General features: G+C 35.1%; 1 protein-coding gene across 1 annotated transcript in view; it reads right to left on the bottom strand.

Annotated features, from left to right (window-relative positions):
- KCNN2 (potassium calcium-activated channel subfamily N member 2) overlaps positions 1-12,763 on the bottom strand; it is a 71,606-nt gene that overhangs the window by 43,740 nt on the left and 15,103 nt on the right. The window contains exon 3 of the mRNA XM_063179910.1: positions 6,469-6,887. Coding sequence (XP_063035980.1) covers positions 6,469-6,887 — 419 coding nt within the window. The remainder of the gene's footprint in view (positions 1-6,468; positions 6,888-12,763) is intronic.

The following is a 12,763-nucleotide window of genomic DNA, read 5'->3' as shown; positions in this document are numbered from 1 at the left end:
ATGACCCTATTTTATAAGGATTGCTTTTGGGGTACTATGTCAAATAGCTTTCACTCATTTTGAAGGAAAATATTTTGAATAGTTTAAAAGGCTGGCCAAAAGAGGGATGAAAAATTCAATTATCACATCTAAAAATATGAGGATCAGAATATATAACTTTGGATCCAGTAATGAAATAATGGTTAAAAAAAATTCCATAAATTGCTTTCTTATCTGAAAGACTTTGGAGCACGTACAACCATTCGTATTGACCAGAACAAAGACTGTTCTCTTAATAATGTTTTATAGATTCAAGATTAATTTAAAAAAAATCTTTTCATCCCTTAAAGCAGGTAAGTACTTCCCTGTAAGTATTTTCATTCTTTTCAGATTTTTCTGCTTAGAAAAATAGTTTTCACTTTGCTTACTATTTTTGAACTGTACATGAGCTCTTCCACTTTATTCTATTCTACAACTGATATACATATAAGTCCTTTGTGAATAATAGGGAACTTAACCTAAGAAAACTTTTCTTGCTCTAGTTAATCTGAAAGAAAGATATTTTTTTCTTTAATTAAGCAAGTAGAATTTTTTTTGCTTGTTTTTTAACTTTTTGTCTTTTGCACTCCCTCAAAGTTGGATCTGCTATTTTTGGACTACAGAAACACTGATCTTCTTTGGCTTGATATATTTTTGTGAAGGCATGACTATATCCAGTGACCCTTCATCAGTTATCGCTACTTTCCATATTTATAAGGAAAATTCTAATAACCTAAACCAACTGAAGAGTATTCTTACTTATATCCCAAACTTATTTTGCTGAGAATACACAAACAGCATTTTCAAAGGGAAGGAAAATATGAATTTAAAAAAACAGCAAACTCTACATGCATCAGAAGGTGCATCTGCTTTCCCCCTTAAATATACATAACTGTTTTGTTTTCAAGCAAAAGAACATATTATTTAGATATTAATCCCTCTGGATACACCTAGAAAAGGAATATTTTATTTAGATTGATCGTTTTTTTTTGGATCTGGGTTATGCACGTCAGACATTTACCAATGTACTTCTATGAATAGATTCCCCTGTTGCCTTCATTGTATGATAAAATAATGGATCTGATGGTCTATTTGTAACTTTTGCAGCAAAAATGCAATTGGTTACATGTGGTTTTAATTATTAAATTATTAAATGCTTTGAGATGTAAATATTATAAAATAGTAACCTAACATTTAAAGTTAAGCTACACTCAGAGTGGAAAACCAGGAATTAAGACTAGTAGGCAGAGAACCATTCATTCACAGCACAGCTGCAAGTCAGGATGATGACACGGCATCATTGCTTATTGTTGTTTTCAATATTTAACTCTTAATGTTTTCCACCACTGAAGAAACCTGGCTGCCAGTTGCACATTCTAGTTTCAGTGAGCTGTGAGCCAAGGGAAGGTAAAGAATCATAAACAGCCAGCACTGTCCACACACAAACACTATTTGATCTCTTGACAGTCATGAGACTGAAAAAAATGAAAACATATGTCATTGCTTCTGACCTTCTGAGCCTAATAATAGCCTTAAAATTAAATGTCCAGGCTTGGTTTGTTGTTGATGGGTTTTATTTGCTTGTTGGGGCTTTTCTGAGTTTTTTGGTTGCTTTTTTTAAACTAAGAACAAGAATCTTTACACTGACACTGCAGAGAATGCAAAAAGCAATTTCCATTAGAAGGTGGCCTTGTTAAAATGCATGCAACATACAACGTCAGATAAGGTCCTCAATACAAGTAAAGAACTGAAATACATACTGAGAGGAAATTAGATAGCTAAGAAACATTTTTTCCTTCATGAATTACAACTGAAGTGTCAGTGTATCCACTAGCTTGTATCAAATGAATCCTTAACATTTGCCTCCCAGTGGTCATGTGTGAGCTGCTTTACTGGAAACTTTGTAATGGTGTCATATTTCCAAGAAATAAGACAGACATTTATTTGTAGAAAACAAGAATGAGCAGAAAGCAGAAAAATATTTCACCATCACACACAGATGGGATTTTGCATATGTGTGTTTTTTTAGTTTGTTTTTGTTAAAAAAAGGAGAGAATACAGAGCAGAAACTGACAAAATGGAGAAATGCTGACTAAAAAAAAACTGCGCAAACTGAACTGACTTCATTGCCAAAAGTCAAAGAGATGAACAAATAGAACAACAAATGGTGCCAAAAGTGTGCTCTCTGCAGAAGAAAATCCAGTTCTGTTCTCAGTTCTCCTCTGCAAATCCACAGAAATGCCAGGCATGTGATATGATCTGCTCTGGACATACAACAGTGTAATGTGGGCATTTCTGGTTCATACTGCTTGGTACACAAGAAACAGGCATGTTATATCCTTGTGTGTATTCGGAAGACAATATTTTTTCTTCCTTTCCATAAAAAACCCAGATCATAAAGAGTGGCTACCTTTCACACAACCTAGAAAAGCAGCCCACTTCTCACAGAAGAGACAAAACACCCATTCTACAGAAGAGTAGAATTCTTCTACTGAGATTCTTCTAGTCAGATTCTTCCATGACTGAACGCTAAACATACGGACTTTCTTTTTCTTGATAAACCAAACTTTTCTAACTGAAATAAACAACTGATGCTCACGCACAAATCCATTTTGAGTAACCACATATGTATGGGAAACTGCAAAAACTAATCTGCTTTTAGGGCTCATAATTCAAATGTGAAAGTAATATACTCATAACTGCTGTAGATCATGTGCCTCAGAGATGTTATAAATACAAACATCTTTTGAGTTAGACGCAATAAAAATTTAGATTTTCATTATGAAGCCTAGACATGAAAAACAGGAATATACTACTACTGGCAATCAGAAGGCAGATGAAATCTATGCAATGCAATCTTCCTCTCAAAACGGACATTATGTATACAGCAACACTTGATGCTTTCCCCACCTTTGCCTTCCAAATTCCCTCATCTAGATTACTCTGCAGCCCTAGCAACCCATTTATACTCAGCTGGCTGTCCACCACCATTATCTGTAACACTTTCTGCCCTCATACATGACCTTACACTCCAATCATGGAAAATACCTTGCTCACCAACCCAAAGTGTCACTTGCTATAATTAGCATTCTGGGAGCTAACTATACAGTCATTAAGGCACTGAGAAAGACACATGTCCTGTCTTAGTTCAGTGTGCATCAAGTGATCCGTCAGATGACCATTAATGCAGTGAAGTCTTTATTCAGACAGCCAACTTGCCTGGCTCAACCCATGACCTGTCTCCACAGGTTATCTTTTGAGAGAGGTTAATGATGCTCTTTCATGTTACCTTCCTATATAATGTGGGGCTTCCAATCTCCCTTCCTATTCCCAGGATTGTCTGCAATATAAAAACTTAACTTTGAGTAGAACAGTCTGAACACCAGGCTGTCATTCAGCAGCAACAGCTTTTGCTGAGCACACACAACTCCACAATAAAGGACACCGCCTACTGTGACTTCCCTCCTCACTGAGAACATGGAACAGAATGAGAATCTTTCCTCTCCATTCCCAAATCTTAATATTTTGATCTATTATGACTTATTACCATCATCTTGTTCCAATTTGGATGGTCAGTTAAATGATTTAATACACCAAAGAAATACTGCTAATTCAAACTCATGTAATGCTACTATATAAGAGAAATTAGAGCATGGTGCTAGAGTGATGCCAAGAAATAGTTAACACCATCAAAATTTATTAATATAAATCACTCCTTTTCAAACCAAAGCTAGCAGATTGCTGCCTAATTCCTAATTTCTGTTAGATGTATTAAAATTTGTTATGTTTTCATATATAGTAGCAAATGGAAAAGACTCAATGATAGAATTTATTTTCAGGATCTGTGTACAAAAATTTATTTTTTGTGTACAAAAAACAGTCTACTTAAAATAAAAAAAAGGTTCCCTCGACTTAAAGCTAAGAAAAAAGTCAAGAGTAGCTGGGAAAAAATGTGCCTCATTTGCGTAAACTACACTTTTAACATCTAAGCAATTCAAAGCCATAAGGACCTTGGGACACATCTTCTGAGGACTGTGATTTCTACACAGAACAGAAATTATTCAGTGGTGATATTTGTCCTTTCTCATGATACACGGCTGTTGTATGGGGTTTTGAGGTTTTCTTCTGAGAACTTTTATTTTACCACATACCTCTACAGGGGCTAAGGATTTAAATGGTTTTGATGGGCTGACTAGTAACTGGAATCCAGGGTCAGTATCATTTGTTTGGCAAAATACTTACCTATTCCCTCAAGCAAAAACTGGAAGCAAAACACAAAAAAAACTGGCTGTGCAACTAGCATGAATGACATAAGTATCTAATTCCAAAAGCCAAAATAAATTCTTTTTAATGTTTCTGAAACATAAAATTAACTTTTTCCTTTTTTAAATATGAATCTTGGATTGGGATCCAGTGACAGAAGGCAATTATGCTAGAATTATAATAACCTAGTACTAACTTTTATATTTAACTTGCTTTTAGTTGTGTTGTGTTTCAGTTTTAGAGGAGTCTGTAGCTACTCAGCCTACTGTCCAAACTATTACAGTCAATTCAAGGACAGCAACTGCAAATTAAAATGTGGAAAATCCCTTACTAACTTAGCAGAGAGTTGAAGAAAATTCAGTGTAACTAACCAAATAAATAATCTTCTTCCCAGAATAACAGTGATGCAGAAGTGTGTCACTTTCTAAATATAAATAAGCAAACTAAAAAACTCAAAACTTTATGAGAGTGCTGTCATCATTCCCCCTGATTGAAAAAACAGTGAGGTGGTCTTTGTTTCTTTTATTTTTAGTGTTACTTATATACTATACATTCTTATCCTGCAGTGTGTATACTAACAAATAAATATGTTTTACAGACATGTGTCAGACAGTAGCAAATATTTTTCAGTAATTTTCACTGAGTTGTACTAGTTTATTTTGAAAGCACATGTATAAAAAAGTTAATAAAATTATTATTTCATCATCATCACCATCATCATCAAGCAGTTATATGTAATGATAGCAATGGATGCTGAAGTTATTCAGAGCCACTTCAAACCAACAGTTTGGGAAATGCCTGAGTAGACACTCAAGAATTCCTGAGCAGCAATTGCATTGAAAGAAAATTAGTGGGAAGAGAAGTGGAGAATATGAGAGAAAGAGGAGAGACTTTGCAGAAGTCAGTTACATCTGAAACAAGAACACGCTTATGCAAACACAGCTACTACAGATTGAGTAAAAATCTAGGGTACTCCTTCGTTGCCACTATGGGGAATATTTTGAAACTGTAATATGTCATTGTGTCTTAATATAATATTTTCAGAATATTCTTAAACTATTAGTCTAGCTGTAATATGAGGAACAATATTGATAAGAAGTTTTAGCAATAAAACTACAAAACCATGATTCCTACAGTCATTTTTAAGATCGGGTATTTTTCCTTTTAACAAGTTGAAAAGGAATGAAAGCAGTAACTTAAAAATGCACAACAGTGTTTGATTTTACTGCTGACTTGAATAATTTAGCTGTCACAAGTAACTTCCCCAGACTGATTCTAAAATGGACAGACATGGAAAGGAATAGAAAAAACAAAATGGTCAACAAACAGAAGAAGCAGAAATGCCTTAAATATGTTGATGATTTTTCAGCTTAAGGAGGAGAAATCAATTCCAGGATCTAAGAGCTGTCCAAGGCATTAAATCTTTTATAGAGAATCATTCTAATTGTCTTAGAGTTAACCTATCTCATATTCCTAAGCAATCCTATCCAATCAGAAGCCCCCTTTTTTTTTCTTAAATACTTGAGAAATTCAATTTCCAGTTGTCAGCACTGATAGCCATTTATTCTGCACCTACACTGAAGTCTGTGGTAAAGGGAGGTTGGAAAACTAGCTGCAATTTAAAGTCACACTCTCAAATGCACTTCTGATTTTCATTGGAAGAAGGAGTTATATTACTGTAAGTGTTCTGCCTGTTCCCCTTTACTGATCTTGCCAAGAACTCAACTGCATTTTGCACTCTCTTTCTTTTTTCAGCACAACACTCAAATTACACATCCCCCCAAGCATTTTCCCTGGCTATTTTTTCTATATTATCCTCAGTACATTTATCTCACAAAGAAAATAAATGAAAATTGGTATAAATGCAGAATATTAACAACTACTCTTAAAGGCATTTTGTGGTGTCTGTCCAGTGTGTTAAATATGTCAATACACTGAAATGAAATTGTAGTGCTACAAGTAAACAGTGGGGTACAGATCTCTTTGCAGAAGTCCATCAGATTAAGAGGCAAATCACTGCTGACAGTGTCTGTCACAGAATTCAACGCAACCAACACTCAAATTATCAAGGACTAGGGAGCTGCATTCTAACAATGTTTAAGTCTCCTGAATTCAAAATTTAAGAGACAAAGCAGGAGTAAAAAATAGAAAGACAAATAGAAAGAACTGAAAAAAAATAAACCTTACCTTTCACAAGCTCGGACAGTCCATGCAGCAATTATCCATAATGAGATACTAAAAACCAACAGTACAGTTCCTGGACATATTGTCATTAGAGTCTTCATAACAAAACGGGTATTGAAGTTTATCTTATTTAATGCTCCAATGCTTCTAGATGAGGCATCAGTGAAAAGTTTGCTATGCAAAAGCATAACTCTGGCAATAAGATAAAGTCTTAAGAACATTGGTATAGATAAAATAATATCCACATCAGCTGTTGTTGTGGATGGAGCGTAAGAAAAGGCGAGCCGGGCTGTCCATGTGAATGTGTAATTCCCAGGTATGGGATGTATAGCACACACCAGTATTTCCAAGCAGATAAAGAAAATACGCTCATAAGTCATGGCTATTCTCCAGTCATCTGCTCCATTGTCCACCATGAACAACTGAAATTATAAAATATAAGGTTAACTTTAGTACATTGTTCAAAAAACTGTTATAATTCCATTTTAAATTATCACAGTTTTCTATGCTGCCAAAGACCACTAAAAAAAAATTTTAAAAAATCTTAGAAAATGACATTATTACATCACTATGAAAGGAAATACAACTCTGGTTAAGACAAAAAGAATTTCTAATACACTATTTTTAAAACTGCACATGAAACTGAATTTTCATTATTAATTATTAACTCAGAATTCCTCATATATTTTAAATTTTTTTTTTTAAAGTCTGGACCCCTTGTCCATTCAAAATCAGTTGTTTACTCTAAATTCACAAAATTGAGAAGCATTTAGGTGTTTTTGAAGAGATAACTAAATTACAAAGTAAAAATATTTTTCAAGATTCCTGTTAAGCTTCAGCCAAGGTGATATTATACCTTCTATAGCAGTACCCAAGCTTTCTTCAAGCCACCAATAATAATCAATATCAATAATAATAAATATGAGATACAAAACTGCGTGAGAAAGTGCACAAAGACTGAAGAAGATATCTCATGGTGAAAATATGAAAAATAATAGCCAGCAAATATCAGAGTGGCCCAAGGATGTCCAGTAGCTAAAAATTAAAGGCACACGATGGCTGTTGCACAATCAAGGCTTTCAACTTGGCACTCAGGAACCAAGGTACTAAAACATTTCACACTGTTCAGCAAATTATGTGCCTGATGATTTAAGAAATAAATAGCTAATCAAGCAGTACTTGTCACTAGGTGAGAGTAGAGATTTGCAAGACCTTGCAAATAGACTTCTTTTAGAGAGGAACATAACCCATATGTACCAAGAAGATACAATTTTAGAGAGAAGACCTTCTCATCACTTCAACTATACTTTGAATCCTAACAAGGCTGTTCAGTAAACAGGTAAGAGGGAAAAAATACTTTTGTAGAATTTTTAAAATTAGATTATTCAAAAATAATGGGAGACAGACAAAGTACATTATGTGCTCCCTAGCGTAAGAAAGGTATTTTTTGCATCCTAAACTCTATATACACACACCGAAACCCCATTCATCTGCACTGCTGTTTGCCCCCTTCCTTCTTTCAAAAGTTTAAAAATACAAGCTTGATTTAACTGCATGTGTTTTTAGTGATCAAAAAACCACTCTCTACATCCTACTCATAATACCTTCAGTTTATCTTTCATAAAAGTGCTCCATTGAAATTGCTTAGAAAAGTGATAGTCACAAATTAGTTTCAGTGTAGTTGATCTGATACAAAAAGAAATAAAGAAGTTAACCTCAGTAAGGAACACAATAAACCAAAATAAATTTCTATCTCTATGGATGTGGTTTTTATCCCTTATTTTCTTTCTCTCCATCTTATTACACTGGGTGTTGATGATAAGGTTTTGGCTCTGGGGATGGCTGCAGGGCGGATGTCAGCAAGAAGTGGTCAGGGTTGCTCTTCAATGTACTCACTGCAGAGCACAGCTGAACTCACCTGTAAAGCAGGTGGTGCTTCTGTGAAAGCACAGTTAAGAAAGGGCAAAACATGGCCCAGGCAGTGAGGAGTAAAAGTAAAAATGTGAGAAAGAACACTAGAAATTCTAAGGTCGGAAAAGAAGAAGAGGGAGTAGGTGCTCCAGGCACCAGAAACAGAGAGAAACCCATGGAAAAAAATACCATGATAAAGGTATTTCCCTGAAAGGTAATTCCCTGAAGCCCTTGGAGAAGACCACTCCAGGCCAAGCTGGATATTTGTTGAAGAAACGCTCACTTGCAGAGAGCTCACACTGCAGCAGATTCTCCTTAGAAGAACTAATGCTCACATAAGTCCCATGCTGGAGCAGATTTATCCTGAAGGGCTGCAGACCATGGAGATCCACACATCTGCACAAAAAAAGTGGGACAAAAAATGTGTGGCAGAGAGGAACCGTCGTGGACACACTGTCCTTCCTCATGCCTTCTGTACCACTCATGGAGGAGAAGACACAGGAGTTGGGAATTGAGATGTTGAACCTGAGGAAAGGGGGGTGGGACAGCATATTTTTTGCCATCCTATTCTGCTTTTAAATATCAATAAAATTAATTAATTTCCCCTCAGTTTTGCCTCTTTTGCCAGTGCCAGTAACTGGCAAGGGATCTCATCTTCATTTCAAATTGCAAACTTTTTCATCTTATTATCTCTTCTTGTGCTGTTGAAGAGAGAGAGCAAAAGCACAGCTGGGTGCAGGTCTCACAGCTGGTCAAGGTGAATTCACCACATTTACACACAGTTCTTATCTCTTCTGCAATACTATTGAAGACAAAGTCATACACTGTTGAATTAAGCTGAAGAAACATTACGTGAATTCAATATATGCACCATGAGCACATACCATTTCTTTTACCTGTGGTCACTCTGGAAGTTACAGATACTAGATTTGTGATACTGGAAGGTCAATTTATGTCTGTCTGTACGTCTGTCTTACCAAGACAATGCAGGTTTGCACTTAGCAAATGCACTATTTGGTATGAAGGGACAAATTTCCAAAGTACTGTACAGCTCCAGTGCATTTGATTCTTGTGATTAGCCTGCAAACGCAGTCAGATCTTAGAAGTGCTACATCAGTCAAGAAGAAATCTAGATATTTAGAACACTATCAGATCTCTCGAATGCTGCGTGGGTTTACAAAAAAAAGAATAGATTTACAATTGATTTAAATATTTCAATTGTAAGATACATATCAAATACATGTCAAAGTTTCAAAATCTGCTGAAAAAAGCAATGGCCTTCTCTCCTCCATTTTTATGTATGCTTTTCAGAGATTTCAAAAAGAATTCTATATGCAGAAAGTCAATTAATGAAAAATTATACCTTCAGTACTGATTCAATTTAAAAGGTGAGAATAAGAAATGTTGAGCTAAACACGGGCATTAAAATCTGATTTTGTCATTTTGTAGGAGATAATGTTATTTTATGACTGAATTTTTTAAAAACATTGAGACGTCATTATGGAACACATACTTGATAACACTGTCACCTGTCAGCAGAAGAAATCCTAAAATGAAACATAGAGAAAAATTTCTCTGCAGATCTCAGTGGAATGGTTATGCTTATGGACACAGAAGATCCTTATTGACCTCCTGTGACCTTAGCTGTGACAATTTATTCCAAGAAAATTAATATATATATTTTAAAGTGATAATACCTTTAGCTGTCATATAATGAGATTTAGGAGGTAAAAACAGGAAAGGCAGAAAACACCGCTAGTCACAAAGACACAGATACAGTAAAACATTTCTATTTCATAACAATATTGACATTTCAAAATTGCATTTATGAGGATGACATTGTTACAGTTCTTTGCCTAGGTTCAAACTATGACAGATATCAAACACTGCAGCACACGAACACGCCTGAACCACATGCTGTGAATAACAATTAAAGTCAGACATAATAAAATGACACAGAAACTAGTACAGGATTCCACGTACATTTTATATGCTTGCAATTATGAAATCCATTTAATGCAAGCTTCACTTCTAATTTGGAAGATACAGAGGTATTCGTGAATGTCTCTGTGCTTGGCTATGTATATTCCCACTCCAGAAAGTGAGGAACATAAATAGAAGGAAAAGGACAGCTGAACAGCACAATTCAAAGGGTATGTACGCACACTCTTGGCTGATTTCAGACAATCTGGCTGTAATAATCATGCATTGATTTCAAGATACTACTCCTCATCTGAATGGAGAATGATGCTAGCAATAAAATGAGAATTTAATAAAAGAGTGACCAAATCTTTCTGTAGATTTGAGTCCTGCACTTCACAGAGAAGGACAAACTCCAGTCAAGGTCACATATGCTATTCTTATTCATAGTTTTCAAATTTTTTGTAATTATTCAGAGTTCAAATCTAATGCACGTACTTCATCAGTGTCCTGCAAGGTTCTCCAAATATAGAACTCTCATATACTTTTACTATGTCTCCACTTCATGTGAGCAATTCTGAAGGTATTTTCACCTGGAATTATGTAATGTATTTCTAGCATGTTCTATGTGAATCTAAGATATAGAATCAATGTTCCACTTTAAAAACATAAAAATGACAGATATATATGTAGATAGGTATGTGTATATTTACATAACACTTGTGAGTTACACAGTTACATTTATATAACACCAGATTAAAAAAACCAGAAAGGCATTCTAAACAGACAGATTGCACACAATGACAAATTGGATCAGAGACTCCCTAAAGGAGAGAAGCAAAAGGAGGGAAGTTAGCTTTCTAAATGTTGGTGAATGCAAAGAAAAAGGAAAAAGTCATGTTTTAAAAATGCCTTTGCAGGCAAAAGAAGAAACCTGAGAACTACATCACTACCCTGCTATACTGTGGGGATACAATAATGTAGGAGCAAAAGGGAAGCAATAATCAGTGATAAGGCAGCATCAGCTGTAGAGCTGGAAGCATTCCATGGAGAAAGGAAATCAGCTTTACTTACAGGAAAATTGTTGCAATTGTTTAATTTAAGAACCCAAATTAAAAATGGTTAAATACTGGAGTCACTTAAATCTTACAGAAGAACTGATAGGACTATGATTAACAGTAGCAAAATATAGCCTCTGGGATTGATGACTTACCAGAATTTTTGATCCAGTATTTTTCTATAGTGGGTATTACACAAAGGAGCATTCACACAATCAAAAAAATAAAAACATTATGGTAGACAAAGAAGATACTCTTTGTCCCACTAGTCTAAAAAGCCAAGTTACTGTCCCACAGCACTGCATTAAGTAAAAATTATTTAAAGCCATTTTCAAGTCATGACGGGAGATTGCCATCTTAAGCCTTTAGCACAGTCACCTCTAACTAGGAGATGGAAATTACTTTCTTACATCATCAGAAGGCATGTAATCAAATGGTCTGTAAGTCACCCAAATGCCTGTTAACCTTGGAGAACCTTCCAGGAGTTTCTGGAAGCTGCTGTACTCCTCATCTTAAGTACAATGCCCTTCATGAGACATCTTAGTGGGTTTAATACATATGTAAAGTCATGAGGCATCAAACTTCTTCTGCACATACAGAGCACAGAAGGCAAATAATACATTTTTTCACAAATGACATGAGGGACTACCTATCTTGTATTTGCCAGAATGCTTTCCATATCCAGAATAAAAAACAAATTTTCTAGTAGGTCACTAGAAACTAATCCACTAGGTCTAGCTATCTACAAAATGAAACATGCTTAGTTCATTCAAATGAGGGAGCCAGACTGCTCTATTACTTGTACACATGCATGAACACACATATTCCCCTCCCAACTATAAACATCCCAGTTTAAACAGAAGATCTTAAAAGTCTGGTACTTAGTATCAGCCCAAAAATTATTATTTGTGTAGTACATTTAAATTTGACATCTCTGTGCAAAATTTTTACAATGATTAATATTTTGCTATAACTAAAGCATGTATGCAAAGCAAACTTCATGTTAATGATTCCTGATGGCTAAACATGCCCCCCTCTTAAATACTGTATTTAAATGCTATCATCTTGAGAAGAGATGGGGAAAAGAGGCTCAGAGAATTTATAGTCCTTGTGAATTATATTTTCAGAAGTGCAGTACCAAAAATTTCACATTAAAATACATCTGAACAGTACATCTTGGTTACTCTGACAGGTCACTAATAACCACAGTCATTCCAAAAAAAATGATGTGTGTGTTAAACAATGCTCTTAACCAGGTTTGTCTGTGTCTTTTTTTAATATCTATCCCTCAGATCATTATTTTAAAAAGGGAGAAATTTTAGAAAGAAAAGAATTTAGAACCAATGAATAACATAGGGTTAAACTCTGCATGAGCACACAAAGTTAAATTCCACCTACCCATATTTCCC

Source organism: Melospiza melodia, chromosome Z (assembly GCF_035770615.1).
Source record: "Melospiza melodia melodia isolate bMelMel2 chromosome Z, bMelMel2.pri, whole genome shotgun sequence".
Classification (NCBI taxonomy): Eukaryota; Metazoa; Chordata; class Aves; order Passeriformes; family Passerellidae; genus Melospiza; species Melospiza melodia.
Note: the sequence above shows the minus strand (reverse complement) of the source record. Positions and strands in the feature narration are given on the sequence as shown.